The 20,150-nt window shown below is 40.0% G+C and overlaps 1 protein-coding gene across 4 annotated transcripts; it reads right to left on the bottom strand.

Annotated features, from left to right (window-relative positions):
* Positions 1 to 604: 604 nt before the first annotated feature.
* nadka (NAD kinase a) lies at positions 605 to 19,473 on the bottom strand. 4 transcript variants are annotated; one of them, XM_080899517.1, is made up of 12 exons: positions 19,317 to 19,473; positions 17,838 to 18,014; positions 14,855 to 14,938; positions 5,914 to 6,043; positions 5,688 to 5,796; positions 5,499 to 5,584; positions 5,315 to 5,417; positions 5,028 to 5,170; positions 4,435 to 4,534; positions 3,725 to 3,882; positions 3,455 to 3,537; positions 605 to 3,047 (listed from the first exon to the last, which is right to left on the bottom strand). In XM_080899517.1, exons 2-12 carry the CDS (start codon positions 17,987 to 17,989, stop codon positions 2,900 to 2,902), a joined length of 1,296 nt encoding a protein of 431 aa, XP_080755643.1. In that variant the 5' UTR covers positions 17,990 to 18,014; positions 19,317 to 19,473; the 3' UTR covers positions 605 to 2,899. The 4 variants fall into 4 exon arrangements, with proteins under 4 accessions (XP_080755643.1, XP_080755644.1, XP_080755645.1 ...); XM_080899518.1 differs by lacking the exon at positions 19,317 to 19,473 and adding an exon at positions 19,025 to 19,298; XM_080899519.1 differs by lacking the exon at positions 19,317 to 19,473 and adding an exon at positions 18,427 to 18,995.
* Between the last annotated feature and the right edge of the window lie 677 nt (positions 19,474 to 20,150).

The raw sequence follows: 20,150 nt of genomic DNA, 5'->3' as shown, positions 1-20,150 counted from the left end.
CGTAACTTTTTAAAGTGGTCTTTTCAGTCACCTTTTACACGAGGATTTTCAGAGGAATGTTTTTGTGTATGTTAAGCCACTTAAAACTGAATCATGATGAATCATTCAAGCATAAAAAACACCTTATCAAAGGATGAACCGGTGTTGTGTCTCTATAACAGGCAACTGGGCAAAGTAGCTATTTTAAACGGTTTCTTTAGGCTCCTTGTTGCTGGAAACGTCACAAAACAGAGCTATCGGGTGAAAACTTATAACTTGGCGTGATGTACTTGTGTACGTGTGTACTTAAACATTTTGGGGAAACTGGACAGGACGAAGGACAAAAAAGTGGCAGGACTTTAAAAATAAAATAAAATACTGATCTACAGCAGGTGAACATTATCTGAAAGTTACGTCCTTAAGAAAGAGGGGGGGAAAGTCAGCAAAGACCTGACACGGGACCAGCTGATCCATCTACTTCTCACTGAAGCCTGCACTTCACTCCATGGCGTTGGGGGATCTCGAGTACCATGTGACTCAGGACTGTACTTAAAGTAACTCTGTGCAAATGCCCGTGATTTTATCATATAACTGGTTTCATTTGTCGAAGCACATGATCAGACAGTTGTTGGTTAACCCTGTTTATTAAATGTTTTGGGAAAAATATCAGACTCCATATTAGAAACATTAACAAGTGTACTCATACAAAATTGCCATTTACAAAAGTGAAAAGCACTTTGAGAGTTGACAATGCTTCACAGAAGGGTCGTCAAAGCCTGGTTATCTTACTGAACTTCGCGTGTGTGTTTTTAAACTGAGATTAAACAGTTCAGACCAACATTTGAAATAATTCTGCCACCGTCCACGTCAGAAATGACATTTTTCACTTTGTCCTGGAATGCATTTCAAGAGATATTTAACTCAGTTTGTACTTCTGTCCAATGACACCGTGCTAGAAATTCAGTTGGATGAGCAGAACTGCTAAAAGCAGATTGGTCTTCATCAGTGAAACAGAATTTACAACCAAAGAATGTAAAAGAAAAAGTACTAAATAGATTTATTATCCATTAGTAATACATTAGAAACTGTTAATAAACACATGAACTTTACAAAATACATCTTATTCAAACATTACATTTATATACATACTCAAAGGTTTAAGGAATAATTAGCTGTTAGTGCTCGGGTGGTTTTTGTTTAGCGTTACAGATGAAAGCTATTCATCTTTTCACCCTGACACAGTTTGTTGAGCCAATTCACAACACATATATATTAACTTCCGGGCACTAAGCCCGAACAGACATGTAAGGCAGGCCACCTCAAAGTAATCACGAAAGGCAGCACAGGGGTAAACTGATAAGAACAGATCCAAAGTCTCACACACAGACCATTAAACCACCCACAGCCCACAGACATTGGTCTATAAAATATACTATGGCTTAAAGCACATTTTAAAAAGCAGACTTTAAAAATACAAAGTATGAAATACGAAGACTTCCAATCTGTGTTCTCTTAGCCTGGAATGGATACCGCCTCCTAGTGTTCACCCCGTGGTTGATAGTAGAGATATTACACAATGTAATAAATGACACAAACGAGTGACAATCAAGTGCTGTGAACAGCGCAGACAAACAGTCACAATGTGGTAACAATGAGAATGCACAAAAACACAAATCTGTGATTTTTGTTTTTGTTTTTAAAGTGTGGTGTAAACCTTGAAAAATATTACTTCTTTACATGAATGATACCAGTGTTTAAGGCACAGTCTGTAATGTTGTGTTGCTAGGTAGATGTACTTTAAATCTGCTCCTCCATGAGACGCAACTAAAAAAAAACTCTAAAAACAACATTTGCCTTTCATTGATAGCATTACATCCATATTTTTTTTTTTTACCAGAGTTGGATCTTTCCTGGAAGGTGCAACTCTGCCGTCACCCCCACAGAGAGCTAGTTTTTACCCTGCCATCTGATTAAAAAGTGCTACGACACATCTGATAACCACCATCTGATAACCACAACTGACCTTTAAGTTTCAGTACAAGATCACTTCAAGTGTTGCATTTCCTTTTCATTTTTAGTCAAAACACTTTGTTAACAAGCTGAAGTTTCAACTTCAAGAAAGGAGAGGTTTTCACAGCATTCAGATCCTGGAGTAATAGTGGAACCAAACTCCATTCAAAAATCCATTGTTTTAAAAGTCTTACACACCGAACGTCCAGTGGGAACATTTGGGAAATTGTATTAATGCTTCAAAGTTCACAAAGAAAATTTTTTTTTATTTGGTTTAATTTTCTTTAACTAATGCTTTTAAAAATGCTCATTTGTTTTTATTTATTAAAGTCATATTTTGAATTTTAAGGGCATGTCGCAGCGTCCACATTTCAGCCAATTGCAGTCGTTACAGGAGCTTAGCTTTTTACTGTCGTGAACGAAATGTTTACCAAAAAACAAGAATGATGAAACAGTATTTTAGAAAGTAGGACTTAGTATTAGTTGTTTGTTTGTTTTTTTAATTAAAAGGACCTTGAATGCTTGTCCTTATTTTCTATCATATATGCACAGTGGTACACTGGTAGAGCTTCAAACTGCTCAGTCATTTTTTTCCTTCTAGTTTTGGGTATTTATGATGTCAGTGAGAACAGACAATCCCTAACCTTCTGTTTACAAAGCGCAGCCAATCAAAAGAAAGCTGTCTTCATGAGGGGGTGGGGGAACTAAAACTGTTGCCATGAAGGTGGATGAAATGAGGGGCTGTAGCAACCTCGTTTTACTGAAAACTATTATAACAGATTTTTTTATTTTTTTGAAGAGAGTTTGGTGAGACCTTCTATCCGTAAAAGATGGAAAAAAAAGAAAAAAAAAATGGCACAGAGAACGGTCAAGCTAAAACCAAGACTTTAAGGAGACCCCGAAGAAGGCCTCAGAATTCCTCATCCTCTGAGCTGAGGTAGTTCTGCTTCTTCCTCACGTTCCAGTGTAAGCACTGGGCCAGGCTCTCGAACCAGTCATTAACCGGGTCCCGGAAGCAGATCGATGGAACGGGGAAGCAGGAAGTGGTGATGGTAATACTGGAGCAAGAATTGAAATGGGAAAAAAATAAATAAATAAATGAAAGGAGTTGTACTTTTTAAGGACTGAACAAGGAAAGAAAATGTTCATTGTTTGCAGTCTCAACAAAAGAGGTGTTGTCTTCAAACTTCCTTATAAAAAAAAAAAAGAAGAAGAAAACAGCAGGCATTTACTGAGGAATCCTGGCAGCTCTCTTCCAATAACCAGAAAGCTGATTATGTTTTTGCTGAGTTACATAAAGGAAGAAGCTGGATCGGACTCAGGAGACACTCATGGACTCAAGCCCATTAAGGCAGGTTGATAAGGTTACATAACAAAGCCTTTAAGTGTTGAGGCAGCTGCAGGGGCGTTAAACTTATCAAGTGTGTGTCTATGTCTATATCATGGCCTCGGCATCCAGACTAACCTGTCCCCGTGGCAGATCTCTTGTCTCTTTCGTCCATCAAACGACACCCATGCTGTGTTTCTGGCGTCACATGAGAGCATTATCTGAGAGGCAACGCAGAAAAAAAATGCAGACGTCACAGAAAGAACATGCTTCATCTTTTGTGTGTGTGGCGTTACCGCTCAGATTCAAACGAGATCTACTTGTAAGACTTGCCTGTTTCTTGTTAAAACAAATAAATAATAGCAAATGCACGTGATGAATGAGCTTTTTTGGCAAGTTCGCCAGTACCTTGAGCTCCACCCCGGCCGGCACCACGATTGGTCTGAAGGAGAGAGAGTGCGGGCAGATGGGGGTGATCATGATGGCTGGGACGTTGGGATGGATCATGGAAGCTCCTGCTGCCACTGCGTACGCTGTGCTGCCTGTGGGTGTGGAGACTATCACACCTGAGTGGACAGAGATGCAAAAGCACATTTTCACTGAAGCCCAGGTACTTAATGCACTGAGCCATCAAAAGAGTGTAACGAAGGGCAAAGTTCAGCCTGCATCTCTGACTGACCGTCACCCCTTAGTAATTCTTGTGCAGAAGAAGAACTTTGTGCAGAAGCTTCTAGACATTTTTCTTCCTAAAATAAAAAAGCCAAACCTTTGCAGTGACTCATGGATATCCTGAACACTTAAGAGTCCCAGAGAGCAGCCATTTGGCTTTTCTACCTTTAAAACCCACCATTTCTAATTCCATTGTTTTGATTCAAATTCCATTGTTTTCATTCAAATTCCGTTGTTTTCATTCAAATTCCGTTGTTTTCATTCAAATTCCGTTGTTTTCATTCAAATTCCTTTGTTTGTTCTCAAATTCTGTTGTTTTCATTCTAATAAGCACATAGTGAAGCAAAACTGTTGTTAGCCTTATCAGCACGCAGCACTGATCTGATTTCACTGTCAGCACGCCCTGATTCTGGACGGCCTCGAAGTCTCCGCGCTCTCATGCCACTCACCATCTCCCTGCACCGTAGTAATGAGGTGTCCATCCAAGAACAGGTCTACGTTAGAGAGATAGGAGGAGGGTCCTCGGTCCACCACCACCTCATTCAGTACCTGCAGATTTGTGGGAGGGAGGAGAAAAAAAAAAAAAAAAAAAAAAAAAAAAAAAAACACAATTCACACATCAAACGATTTTCAATTTGCCACAACCCCCATGTCTGCTGATATGATGTCACCCACTCGCACCACACTGTTGGATTTGTGCCAGTACAAATATTTGTCAGAAGCCATTAACCTCATACATGCGGTCAGAGCTACATTTCGCTAATGACTCAGTTTGCTCCTGCCGCTCTTTAAACAGCAGCCTGCAGGCGCCTTCTTTGAAGACGGCCGAGTCAGGACGAGCAAACTGCATTAGCGAGCCGTTTTGACCTATTTTTAGCGCGGGCTGAGGCTGCGAGGGGAGCTGGACCCTGCAGTTATGTGACAAAAACTTTTATCGGAGAACCAGAAGCTCTAACCTACAGGGGACAATCGTCTGTGAATCTGCATTCTGCAGCAGGAACAGTTTGAATGTCTATGTCCCAATGCGAGGTGGACACATTACCTGATACTGCATGGCTTTGCGGCTACTTTCAATGTCCCCGTTGGTCAAAATGATCCCCTTTTCGTCCACCCTGGACTTCTTTTCCCAGTTCTCTTTGAGCACCCGCACTTTCAAGCGACTTCTTAAGACAATGGCAGCGTTACCTGCAATCAGTACAAATGCTTTAAGCTTCCTTTACGGAAAATAACACACAAAAACTTTCAGCTACGCAAAAAGAATGGAAAGATTTGTACAAGTAGGTCATACAAACATGGAGGCTGAAAGACCAGTTAGAAAACATTCATTACCTTCAATAATTTGGTTGACCTGAGACTGGTAGTTTTCAAATTTGAATGGGGTCAGAAAGCCCAGGGAACCCAGGTGGAAGGACATGACTGGTGGAACGCTCTCCTACGATGGGAGGAGACGGTTATGTTTACAGCAGCAAAAGCAAAAACGCACAGAGTGCGGCGTGGGCAACCGGCTGAATACCTGGAAGAGCGAAGATGCGTACAGCAAAGTTCCATCTCCACCGAGACAGATTATAAAGTCTACACGGTTGGAGATGTCGTCGAGATCTAAGAGATATGTAGACAACAGCTCATTTAAATCTCTTATTTTAAAAAAAGAAAAGTTATAAACACTTCATGTAACTGGATCAGAGATGACTGGTGTCCCTACCTTCTCTGAAAGTGCAGAATTTCTTTGTAACGGCCGCAAAGTTTTCATCGCCTGAAATGGCTGGGTCCTCCAGGACTTTCTTTTCCACGTAAACAATCATGCTTTTCACCTAAATGACACACGACAATCGAGAGCCTGTTATTTTTACTGGACATGCGGTATAACATTAACACTCAGCAGCTTCCCACCAACAAACGCTGCCCCCCGCCCTTCGGTTTGTGGTTACCTCGGTGAGGAACCTGCAGAGCTCTTTGAAAGGCTGTAGCAGACTGGCATCTCGGATCTTCTTGATGACAAGGACACTTTTTGGTGGTTTGTTCCACGTCAGCCTCTGGCTGGCGGGATCCTGAATGTGCCTGAACAAAGAAACAGGTCCGAACAAAGACATCGTCACTTGGTGCAAAACGGCACCGAGCTGCATCACCGGCTTACGTAAAGGGCCTGGGACGTGAGCACCGAGATCTTAGTCAACACATCTTGTATCAGCTAACTGAAAATTCCTCTTGTTCATCGCCACCAAGGCTGCTCAGAACCTATCCAATTAGACATGTCGGCTTACTGTCTAGCTCTGCTGCCACACACTTGTGAATCTGTCTGCAGGGTTCTGACTCAACCCCATGATCATCTCGGTTATTAAAATCCTTACAAAACTGCAAAATATGCAAGAAAAAACAAACAAACATCTGATTAAAACGTTGAAGTAGAAACTAACAGGACGGATGAAACTCTCACAGGTTAAAAAGAGATAAGTCTGCTGACCTGAGTTAGTTACAGCTCTGCCATACATATTAGGAACTTAATGACTCTAGAATCAGCTGATTCTAGTTTCTGTACAAGCAGTTCCTATGCAAGAAGCTGGTTTTACAGCCCTGGAAATATATGCAATTAAAGTTACAGGAGTGAAAAGTCAGAAATTATTCAGGCTCCGTCACCAGTAGCATAACTGCACAGTCAAACATACTCATTATTTTTTATTTATTTATTTATTTTAAAAACACACTTTCATATAAGAGCTTTTTAAAATCCTTCCTTATTGATTTTAATCAAACCGCATCTACACATTTCAGTAAATCCTTTAATAAACGTTTGGATCAAACCACTAAAGCCACTTAAAATGCATGATACAATAGGAGTATTATACACCGACCCAGCATTAGCTTTGAAACAAAATGAACATTAATTAGCTTAGCATCAGCATGACTTTTTGTGGGGTGTTGAGCCTCGTTACAGTCAGGTGGATAAATTACCGAGAGGAATAGATTTTCACAGAACAACTTCTCCCTTATCTGTTATCAATAAAACTTCAACATTTCAATTTCAGCTGTAGAACGAGCATAGACCTCAGGAATGAAATAAAATCATGTGGCTATCCTGGTGCAAAAACTTCCAAAACTACTCATGACAAGACTTCAGCGCATTCATGGATACAGTTGGACATGCAAACACATACAAAAATGAATAATTATTAAATAATGCATTAACCTACATGAGTATTTCTGTGAAATCAGCACTGAATGTGTGGGTGACCACAGGAATCAGACAAAGTACCAAATCATATCTGTGGTGCTGAAGTTGTTCCATCAGCCTGTAACGGTTCTTCCCTCCGTGAGTGTGTTGAGACCTTACATCTCTACATATAGTTTACAGCTTTCTGTCAACAGCAAATGCACATGACCTGCTATTTTTTTTTAATGCTAAAAATTTGGAAGTTGCAGCAACAACCACACTGACCCGCTTTTTCACTTCTTCTGAATCAATGTCACAGGAATCAACGCAATAGATTGACTCAACATCCTTAAAGCTTTAATCCTCACCCAAGGACATATTACATGCTTCTAAAACAGCTGCCACACTGTTAAAGCAACACACTCCGACTTACCCCATATGATAAAACAGTGACCAGTGTTTAAAACCCCCCCCCCCAAAAAAAACCCCACAGCAAACACACCTACGAAACTCCCACCATAACAGATGAAAAAGCAATGACACATTCAGTTCCCCTTTCTTTAAAAAACAAAAAAACCCTAAAATGACGTAAAGACAAAATACCCCCAAACTCAAAATTAGAACAATCACAGATTACTTACAAAGGCTGTGAGGGCTGGTACATTCTTTAAAACAAGAGGACTAGTTACATGTAGTAAAACATTTCGAATGATTTGGCTCTGACTGACCTGAACACACACACACACACACGTGTCCAAACATCTAAAACTGAGCAGTGCAGGCCTGCTTTCAAACACAATCACATGAGACAAAAGCAAAACTTCATTAGCATTTGAAGCAGCGACAAGCTGTGATCCATTCATGGACAGTTTCTCCTCTGACCACCTCAAAGCATGCTCAGCCTGACCTTCCCCTTTCAATCAGTAAGCCCGGCACACATAAACAACAACTTTTAAATGTTTATTTTTGTTACCGAGCCGCAAAAATAAAGTGGAATTCTCTGTCTAAACTTAAGAAGCAGTTTAATATTACCTACACTGCAGGTCACTGGAGTGCAACTCTCTGAACATCTGTCTGGCAGCGGTGGCATGCCAGTTAATATTTCACCCATTGAACATGTTCTCTCTGTTGAGAAAGACAGAAGATGCTAGAAAGCCTTCTCACCATTTCCAGACCCTGTTCTCGCTGTGGCTCGCAGGAGCGTCCTGCAGTACACACTGGTTGAACTTCATAACTGTACACATGTAATGGAGATGCTGCTTCAGGATGACTCAGCTGGAGAACGGGGCTCTGTCGTCGTGGCCCGTTCTGACAAAACAGTTCATTCCGCTTCTAACTACTTCCTTGAAAGCTGCACATTATAGCAGCTGAATCAGTTTGCTTCCTGAAGTCCAGTCGCGAGTCAGCCACCGGCAGTCTGAGAGGCTGGAAGTGTCTCCATGCGCTGAAAACAACTAACAACAACAAGCAGCAACGCCACCCCTGCTGATGGATCGTCCGTGGCTATATTTGGCCCAGCGAGGACTTAACACTAAACCTTCCTGTTGCATTCTGCTGCTGAATCAGACCTCTCACTCATCTTAAAGTTGACTTCATCGCAGACTCCGCCCACTCTGCTGTACTGAACCCGCCCATTTCTGGGAAGGACCTTCCTTGTCAGACAGGTGTGATTATCTCAAACACTGAAACCACGCCGGTACAACTCGGAGCTCATAGACCTGGTACAATGCAATGAAAGGCCTCTTAGACCAATGGGCATGACAGATGACTAATGTGACCTGTCAGCTTAAGAAAGGAAACAATCAAACACATCAACAGAGCTTTTGTTAGGAAATTATGCAATTCTGGGTTATGGTATTACACCAGGATCTATTTGAACTTCCTCATGCTCTACGGTAAGCAGAGAGAGACTTAAACAATATGGACTTTATTGAGAGGATAAACATTATAGCATAAAAATCACATTTCACACATGATATAATGGGAACCTACAGTGTGACTGTAACAGGAAACACAAATAAGTCACAAACCAAATAAGAAGTTGCCTTCAGACATTAGCTGTCCTTAGTCTCCCCGCTGACATTTTCACATCAGTGTACATTTATATAATTAGAAAAAACTGAGCTGAGTCAAAGTTTATGAATAGTACCTGCTGTAAAATATTTTTGGGGCATTTCTGGGAGTCCTTTAGAAAGTGATCATCCTCAATCTTCCACTAAAACCTAACATTACAGTAAATTTCTATGAAGCAAACAAACAAAAAACCCAACTAATTTGAACTCTTCTTATTCTCTGCACGCTTAATTTAGCCTGTTTTTGCAACAGATGCCCTTCCTGCCAACCCTAAATGGATTTGTGTCTCCTCCCAAAATCACAAATGTGTAAATCACTACACCTGTTCACTGGTATGCTAGTAATGCACACTCTGTTTCTTATCTCTGCTTGTGTGAACTGCTCACGCTTGGTGCATCTCATTGGGCTTTACCTCAAAATAATATATTAAACATATTGTCACTACCATTGGGCCACTCTGGATAATTAAGTAGTTTTGATCACAAGGAATTAAACGTACTTGTAGATTTAATAAAAGGCCAGGTTTAATTTGGTTCAATTAAATCTCTACTTAGTGGGAAAAAATTAACATAAGTTCTGATTATGTTTTAGCACATGTAGGCATGACATAAGCACTCTGTGTGCATTCAGCGGTACTTCGGATTTGACTACAGTTGCCTCAGCTCTCGTCTTTCAAGTGGAAGTCAACAAAGCAATGAGGCACAACACAGAACAAAGGGAGTAGCATGGCTGGTCTTCAGAACAATGCACTGTGAAGTTTTCAGGGTGTATTTAGGGTGTCGGGTATCAATGTTGTCACATGTGTCTGCAGTTCCCCGAAACAAGCCGACAATGAGTGAAACAAGGCTGCATCCATCTGCTTTGAGCACTCACAGCCACACCCTTCCACAGAGTGTGATGTAAGAGGCGAGTTTCCAGTTAGGAAGGTCTAAACTGGTGCTACTTTACCTTTAATCACATTTCCTTCTTCCTACTGCCCTAAAGCATAGCACCTACTGGTCACAGCAGCTGAGGGTCCACAGTAGGTGCAAACATTACACTTGTAAACACTGAATATGTGAAACCAGGTTATCCTGAAAAGAACTACAGTGCAGCCTTTGGAATAAAGATAGTCTGGTTTTGCTACTTTTAACCTGTCGAGCAGCTTTAAGGGAGCTAATCTGCCTGAACAAACGCAGACACTTATGTGATTGATCGAGTCAAGAGATCAACAGTTTGAATGTCAAGACTTTCCTAACTGCAGCACGATGAGTGATCTAGGGCACAATCAAATAAGGTGACTCGTGTATATGACAGTGATGCCACAGTGACTGTAAGAAACAAGTAGTGCTGACACCTTGAACAACATTATCAAAATATGTTGGATTGCATGCAATCTTTTATGCAGAGAAACTACTGGATTCCTGTACATGAAAGTTGAAAAGGTGATTCCTTTGCAAATTGGTGAGCATCCAAGATTTGAGGAAACTTTGGCTTTTTAAAAAAAATGTATCAACAAAAAAAATGACCAAGAGACTGACAGCAGAAAAGATGGACGTAACCACGGCGACATCACCCAATCTGAAGCCGTGACATGATCGGTCCTGCCGCCTTCATCTTTGGTTGCAAACAACAGGATGTGACAAAAAGGGGCAGGAATGACCACAAAGCTCCTACGCTTATTCGCTAATGGTTTGTGAGTGATCACCTTTTGGCCAGTGAGTGTGTAGATAACACTATTTTGAAACATAATGACAAGGATTTACAACAAACAGACTTCCTCTCTTTTTTTTTTTCTTTTTTTTTTGTAAATTGAGTGGGACGTTAAAGTGACCGAGCCCATAAACTCGCTAGGAAAGCGTTATGTTTTCCCACAGACGTCTATAGGACCACAAAGGTTTTTGCAGCCACAGCTATGACCATTTTTTGACCTTCAGGTAGAATGCAGGTTTAAGACATTTACACTCTGGCTGCTTTTTTTTTTTTTTTTTTTTTTTAATTACGGTTTATGCTTGTGTCCATGAAACCAGCCATTACCACAGGAACATAAGAAGAAAAAAAAAGAAAAGCATGCTGTTGCAAGTTGTGTTACTAAATAGTCAATTAAAATAATTTTTAATGTTTATGGAGGCTCAGAAAGACACAACGGTCAAACGGTAACAGCTTAAACATAGTGAAAGTGTCACATAGCCAAGTAATTATAAAGTTCAGCAATGTGAAAGGGACCCATAACGCTTCTCTTATTCTGGGTATTTTGCTCAACACACAGGACACAAAGAACAGTGAGGCTGTTTTCAGCCACACGAGAAGAACTGAACAGAAATCGTTGTTGATATGCTCAATCTAAACAGTTGTAAAAGTCATTATTCGAACCTTCACGTTCCCTTCTTTCTATTTGACAACGCAACACAGCGTTCTTCGATGCTACACGTTATGTTTAAAGGTAGATGCGCAGCAGGACACTCACTTATCATCCAGACACGGCAACCAAGAAATTTATGAGGCCAAACAATCAAACACTCTTAAGTAGTCAAGGCACATGACCTTAAACCTCAAATAAAGCATGGAGTGATCTGAGGTTAAAATTAAAATAAAATAAAATAATTTAAAAAAAAGAATTTCTCAAACCTGCAGCTAGTCTGCACTTTTTGCTTTTCTAAATTTGCATTTCACAGCACACTAAACCCAGCGTGCCTCTGACAGATTTGTCAGACAGATTCAAAAAAAGGAAAGCAGATGCGCTGATGTGATCCAATGTGTGATTATCACGAAGCACCCAACAGACTCATAAACACTAATAACCAAGCTCTGTTTAGAATGAAATCACTGATGACAAATTAATAAATGCCAACACAACAATGAAGAATGATGTTAGTGTAATGCTAAAGCTCATTTTGGATTCAAGGTTCCACTTTAAGCACTGAAACCGGCTGATAAAGACTAGACGTGAAGTACCAAACGATGTGCAACATGCTGCGTTTACACTTGGAAGTTACAAAAGAGGAAATTGGCACATTTACATGGAAGACTTGTTCTCATAAACTGATTATTTTAAAGAAGTGAATGATAATGATTTTTAAGCTGTGTTAACTAGTTTTACAGCAAAATTGCACTGGAGTTCAGAAACTATGGAGCATGTCAGTCATGACACCGACACATGCTTAACAGTATTTTTTCTACACTTGTTTCCTCATACTGGCGTGTCCTGCACAATGTGGACGGCTGATCAAGTTACTGATTAGTTAGTATGCACATGGTCTTCAATCTTGTGCAGAACATTTAGCTAATCATTGTTAAAGGCGTTGGCTAAAAAAAAAAAATATATATATATATATATATATATATATATATATATATATATATATATATATATATATATATATATATATATATATATATATATATATATATATATATATATATATATATATATATATATATATATATATATATATATATATATATATATATATATATATATATATATATATATATATATATATATATATATATATATATATATATATATATATATATATATATATATATATATATATATATATATATATATATATATATATATATATATATATATATATATATATAGCCCCAACTGACCGAGTGCTCAGTGAATACCTCAGGCAGCAGAAACCCTGCACGGTATGTACCACCGGCAGATAGAGGAGGTGGCTGATATCCAGAAATCCTACCAGTGGCTGGACAAAGCTGGACTGAAAGACAGCACAGAGGCACTAATCATGGCAGCACAAGAACAAGCTCTGAGTACAAGATCCATAGAGGCTGGGGTCTATCACACCAGGCAAGACCCCAGGTGCAGAATGTGTAAAGATGCCCCAGAGACAATCCAGCACATAACAGCAGGGTGCAAGATGCTAGCAGGCAAGGCATACATGGAACGCCATAACCAAGTGGCCGGCATAGTGTACAGGAACATCTGTGCCGAGTATAACCTGGAAGTCCCGAGGTCAAAATGGGAGATGCCCCCAAGGGTGGTGGAGAATGACCGAGCTAAGATCCTGTGGGACTTCCAGATACAGACGGACAAAATGGTGGTGGCTAACCAACCGGACATAGTGGTGGTAGACAAACAGAAGAAGACGGCCGTAGTGATCGATGTAGCGGTTCCGAATGACAGCAATATCAGGAAGAAGGAACACGAGAAGCTGGAGAAATACCAAGGGCTCAGAGAAGAGCTCGAGAGGATGTGGAGGGTGAAGGTAACGGTGGTCCCCGTGGTAATCGGAGCACTAGGTGCGGTGACTCCCAAGCTAGGCGAGTGGCTCCAGCAGATCCCGGGAACAACATCGGAGATCTCTGTCCAGAAGAGCGCAGTCCTGGGAAAAGCTAAGATACTGCGCAGGACCCTCAAGCTCCCAGGCCTCTGGTAGAGGACCCGAGCTTGAAGGATAAACCGCCCGCAGGGGCGTGCTGGGTGTTTTATTTATTTATATCTATATATATATATATATATATATATATATCTATATATATATATATATATATATATATATATATATATATATATATATATATATATATATATATATATATATATATATATATATATATATATATATATATATATATATATTCGGCACGTTGGAGTATGTGCTGCATGTGCACGCGTTCAACGACCTGAGCTCTGAGGAATTTACCTGCTTTTGAAGATCAGCATGAAAACAGCCTCAGAGCATCAAACTCAGCTCAGGCTTTATTCTAGATTTAAAGTAAAACCTGACTCGAAACATGGAAACCTAAAGTGACTGTGTATTAGCAGTCAGCTGTATTAGCCCTGCTTTGCTTGTGTTAAATCGGTCTTAAAGGATTAAAAACAGTTCTACTCTTTCATTTATTTTATTTTTTTTATTTTTTTAACTGAACAGAAATGCATTTCTGTTTTTTGTTTAAAAAACAAAAACAGAAAAAAAAATGCTTTTTTTAAGTGTAGAGTAGATCTATATGGGTCATTTAAAAAAAGAAAAGAGATCCAACAATAACTGAAATGAATGTGTACTTTATGACACTATTGTGTTGCTTTTATTATCAATACTGAGCCCACAGCACTTCCTTAGTGACAATCACTTATTTCAGATTATTTTTCTTTGTGCCTCTCCAAAAAAGGCCAGAAAAACAGACTCTGCTGCTAGCTTTAACTAGGCCTTAAAATCATCCAGATCTGAAAGGACTTGCAAAAGTTCAGATGGCACAAGTCTCACCGTGATGCTAAAAAGCTCCTTTATAGCCTTTAACGCTAATTTGACTGCAGCATTTAGACCCATTGTGCTACGAAAACTACACAAGACTGACATGCTAGATTAGCGTCAAAGTTAACTACAGGATTGCATAACTGAAGGTAAAAGAACTGGTCCAAAAGTTGACCACTCATGTCTTTATTGGCTATTGCAAATAAGGACATTAGCAACACTGCTCTTTTCTCTGCTCCAAAACCCTTTACAGGCCCAACCGGATTTCAAAGCAATGACACGATGCTTTGTTGTACAGGTGGGTTTTAGTGATGCAAAGACACACTAAACTCACTACTGTTCACTGTACAATGACTCACACTGAAACTAAAGCTTAGGAATGACTTCCAAAGGTGGACAACAATAAAAAAAATAAATAAAAAAAACTCTCCCTGTTTGACTTACATTACTGCATGTGGGTTCTGGAGCATGCATGCCTTGGGGCCGAATGTCGTCACAGGGCTCGGTCCATGAAGTGATTGAGTCCTCCTAAAAGACAGGATAAAAAAAAAAACAAAAAAAACATTCACATGTAAACACAGCAAGTAGTTGGGCAAGAACGCAAATGAAGACTCCAAGGCATTTTAAAATGATCTCATCTTTCTCGAACTGCGCATAAGTTGACCCCACAACCTCTTCTACTGTCATCTGTTCGTTTACAGGAAACTGGAAGCTGAGCTCAAGACCAGACGATGTCACTCACCCTTTGATGCCGATGCTAGTCTCTAGAAATTCCCAAGTTACCAACTCTTTTTGTCAAAGTTTTCACCAAACAAATTACACTTTTAATTTCAGTTTTCAAGACAAAAAAAGAAGAAAAAAAAAGGGGAAGCGAAACAAAGGCTGTTGGAGACGTCTACAAAACAGAAGCGGAAGTTCAGAATTTACAGAATTCACAAATCAGCCGATATTTGCTTATTTTGTGTCTACTTAGCTTCGACACACCACTAGAGTCTCTATTTGTGTCACTGCGTCGATCTGGAAACCTTTCATTTGATAGGTGAAAGTGTAAACTGTGGCGCTACAGCCCAGTGCTTGAAATGTTCTTTGTTCAGATTTAGACTTTTTTGGGGCGTCTGTTTGTCGTAGGTGCAGTGTTAACAGTGCATCGGTGAAATTAAGCCCGACAAGCTGTTTTATAAGCCTTACTTATCCACTTACTTACTCTGGAGCTCACAGAAATCTGCTTTCTGCGCAGTGGAAAAAATGAAAATCTTAAGCACCTGTCTGTATTAGGCTTTGTTAACGCATTGTGACTGGAGTGTGGGGTCAAAAGGTCAGCGATGGCATTCACTGACGGCGCAAACGCAGCCTTCATGCTGAATCACTCAATCAAATCCTCTTAGCCGTCTCACTCTGCGAATGCACCATCTGCCGTTTACGCGCTCTTAAAGCTGCACTGAACGATATTTTCATACAAACATGTAAAGAAACTAACGCGCAACGCCAGAGCCGCTGCTCACACTGACAAAAGCACTGACAGTTATCACCAAGTCTGCAACTCTACAGAGTCTGTTGCTGCTCTTGTTTCGCTCACTGCTTTGGTATTTGTCAGAACGCCAAAAAACTGGAGTCCAATGGGATGATGTGGAGAAAAGGCAAATGTTTTAAAGTGACAGCAGTTCGATCAACGATAAGCAGTCGTGAGCTTGTTTTAGGGTCATTTTTCCCCTCCAGTGGAGAAAAAACAAAAAGTAATGCAACTTTAAGACTTTTACATTCACCAAATGGGCAAAGGAAAAAAGAGAAGAGAAATAAAAAGATGAAGCTCTGACACTAAAGTACAAAAACAGAGTAAAGCTGTGTGTACTTTGGATTTGTGGTGGTAGCAACCAGAGAGCATAAAAGTAAATGGCATTTAGTGACTTCAAGCAACTATGGGCAAAAAGACTGCTCAGGTCAGTCTCAGGTGAGAGACTGACGAGACTACCAATGAGACTTAAGTATATCGTTGATTGACATGTGACCAAACATAAGGCCAGGGGGACAGAATTGGCCTGGAAGGCTTTGGAAGATGCTTTACAGCTTTTCCTACTGACAAAGACCTCCACATGACCACTCATACCACACCAAACTAGTTAAGTGTTAGATAAACAATTAAATAATAGAAAGGTTCTCTATTATAGAAATCTTTTTTTTTTTTATAGTGGGTCCAAAAAAAATTCTGTGAATTAACCAAACCCGAGACTTGCTGCTAAAACTGTACTTGACCTCTGACTAAATGTTTAGTTAAAGGGCAGTTTCACTGGTCCGGCCCACTTGAGATCTAAATGAGCTGTATCTGACCCACGATGTAAAATGAGTTTGACATCCTTGCATTAGACGGTCACCTAGGTTACCAGAGCCTACAACGTCCCCAAGCAACCAGCTGTGTACGTAAGCTTTACTTCTGCGTAACTTCTCAAGCAATCTGAGAATGTATCAATATTTCAGTCCAGCACTGGATCACAGTGCAGGTGGAGTCACAACATTTTTTTAAAACTACTCCAACAGAAGATATTGTATTGCGTTGTATTAGTAAAATAATACACAGATATCAAACTGTGATCCGCTTATCGTAAGCTCTGGTCTTATTGAAAGCTTTTAACTAAACTCACGTTAGTTACTTTTCAGCCAAGGAGGTCCACTTCACTTTTTGCTTTGCTACAATGAAAAGGGTCCTTTCCCAATTAGGATAAATTCCTCCTAAATCTTAATGCTTCTGAAAAAAAAAAAAAACCTTGCAACATGAACAGTTAGCAAACCAAAGAGGTGAAGTCAGATACCCTCACAAATCCATTTCACAAAAGTCTCAGCTGCTGCAACTGTGATTGTGTCTCAACATTTTCCAATCTGCTTACAAGGTGGTAGCGCAGTAATGCAATCAGGTTAACCGATTGCATTACTGGACTATAGTCATGGCAACATGGACCATTTAAAAAAAAAAGAAAAAAACATCTGGATGTTTCAGGCTGAACACTTGGCATCGTTACATGTAGCGGGCCTCTTCGTGGCTGTTTGTATCTGTGTATGTGTGTGACAGAGTTACTGCAAATTTAGTGAGAAGTAATGAATTAATATCTTGACCTTTATAGCAACGCTCTGTATGAAAGTGAGCTGACCAACTGGACAACAACTTAAAGCATATTGTAAATCCAGCAAGCCCTGGTTTGTTTGCTCAAAGGTTAGTCTGCACCAGGGTCACGTCTCTGATAAGCAGGAGGTTTTGACCAGTGAATCAGCAATTTTTCACTCACACTCACACGACCATAACCCTAAGGAAAGATAAAAACGAGGGGTTGAAGTTATAAGTAATACTGTTCTTCTGACTTTGCACTTTAAACATGGCTCATTACCACCTTAAAAAAAAAAGATAAAATCAAGTTTCATGTGTGGACAACTGCTTTACCTGTATTCAAAGGAGGTGCTGGCTGAGGAAGTGCTCAAGCTGCGGACTTTTCTGTTTCTTCGAGTCAGGTTGCGGGCAGGCACCTCCCCTCCATCACAGGTGGAGCAGGAGTATGGGGCAGATTCCACTCGCACGTCCTTTCCGCCCTCCATCTCACACAGCCAGGCTGGAGGTAAACTGACATGACACAGCAATCTTTCGTGAGTAGAGCGATCAGGTGTCACGCAAAGTGTGACACCTGATCTGTATCTGTATAATATACAGGATATAAACTGCGACAAAGGAATGAAAACTAAGTGACAATAAATGCTGGGCGATGACGCACAACTGTGTGAGGCTGGTCGAAGATGATTTTCAAAGCCTTTTGTTCAAGTTATTTTGAATGTGGGAAAAATACAACAGTATGTATGTTTCTCACAATCGGCTCAGAATCAAAAGAAATGTGCCAATTTATGTATTCATCCCCACTGACACCCAAAGAAAATGATCACACAAAAGAGCTGCTGAAATAACATTTAATCGCAGCCTTAACAGATACAGGGACTATAGCATAAGAACTTAAAAATAGACTATAGCTAGTAATATTTACCTAGTGAAAGAGCTGGCAAAGTTGCACACATAAAATATATTTGTTCTTCAATTGCTAAATGCCAATTTTTTTAATTTGCGCCCTCTCCCCTCAATCACACTCCTCCCATGAGGTGCATCAACAGCAATGAGTTTGTCCTGATCTGCTCACTCTGTTCATTAACACCCTAGCAACCATTAATCAGCTCAGCTGGCAGAAACAACCCCGGCTCAGTGTATTGGCTGCATGCGCCAAACTTCATGTAATAAAACCAGCTTTTGTACTGATGGTCCAAAAGAGGCAAAAACTTACAGAACATCATTCCAACTATTATATACATAAAGAAAACACGAGCGAGTCTACAGCTCTGGTCACATAAAATCTACTGACGCGCTCAAATATTTCTATTCATTTTATTTTATTTTATTTTACTTCTATCGATCTTACAGATTACATCTCCCAGTAACCGGCGTTCACCAAATTACATAAGGGTTAATATGCACTCTTTTCTAAGTCGATATTAAATTGAAATAAAAGTTTTTGTCCAAACAGTAAAAACTTCAAGTTAAGCCAAAATTAAGCTTCAACTAAATTATATTGGCTAAAGTTTTTTCCTTACCGTCAGCCAGCTAGAGAAAAAGATGCAACCTAGCTTACACAGGTTAATGTTTATTTTGCGCTTAACAGCCTCGTCTTTGCGATTTTATCACTTTTCTAATGGTCGAACTGTCCCGTGTGGTCTACAACAGGACCTCCACCGACTTGCCTGACTATATAAACGGATGAATGGTGGCGACCACAGATATATCACCGGTTAGGCAACTGAGCTAGTTCCCAAGCTAAGCTAGCAGTTAGCCGTCCTGATCACAGAGCGTCACATCATCCAGCTGCACGGCTACCTATTTACTCACAACGTCACGGGAGACGACGCAAATCTGGCGCGCGGCAAAATCCCGCAGGATCAGAACTTCACCATTATTATTCGCTTTGATAATAATATAGTTACACCATCTCACTACTCAGGAATCAACAATCGCCTCGCAACTTCCTCATACTGACCAGCCAATCACGGGCTCCCTCTGCGCCGACGTCATATTGGACTACCACTCCAGGCTACAGCACCACAGGTTATATATACAGCATTCAGATTATATCACAGGACCAAACTACATTGTAGGTAAAAAATTATACGGCAAAGACATAAAGTTATAGCTGCTGCATGAATTAAGGGATTATTTTGGATTAATGATTCCACTATAGCCTCCAGGTTTAAATTTCTATCACCCCTCTTAATGATTAAACCGCAAAATAACCTTTATTCCGCTTTATTCTGTTTCTTTCCATTAAACAGTACTGTGCGGGAAAAAAACATCCCTCATTTCTTTTATATTTTCCTTACAAGGGACTAGACTCTCCTTGTCATTTTTGAAAATGGTCTTTAGCAATGGTTCTGGTCTTTCATGGTTTTTCTTTGGGCATTGCTTTTTTACTCATTTTCCAGTCCGAGTACCTCACCATTTTGACAGATGCTGATTTTTTGTTTTGTTTTTTAGCCATTTAACATTCATATAGTCATTCAGCAATAAAAAAAGCTACCTTACTTGAGGGATGTACCAGGTGATTCTCAATTAGCTATTATATGAAAAGTTAACATGCAGCATGGTGTGCATGGTGTCTTTAAAAGAACATAGGAAAGTGGACAAGTGGGAGAGAAATGATAATCCTTCAGCAAATGAACAGTGTCT

This window comes from Rhamphochromis sp. 'chilingali' (assembly GCF_963969265.1).
Source record: "Rhamphochromis sp. 'chilingali' genome assembly, chromosome: 12".
Lineage (NCBI taxonomy): Eukaryota > Metazoa > Chordata > Actinopteri > Cichliformes > Cichlidae > Rhamphochromis > Rhamphochromis sp. 'chilingali'.
This window is presented reverse-complemented; position numbering and strand designations above follow the sequence as displayed.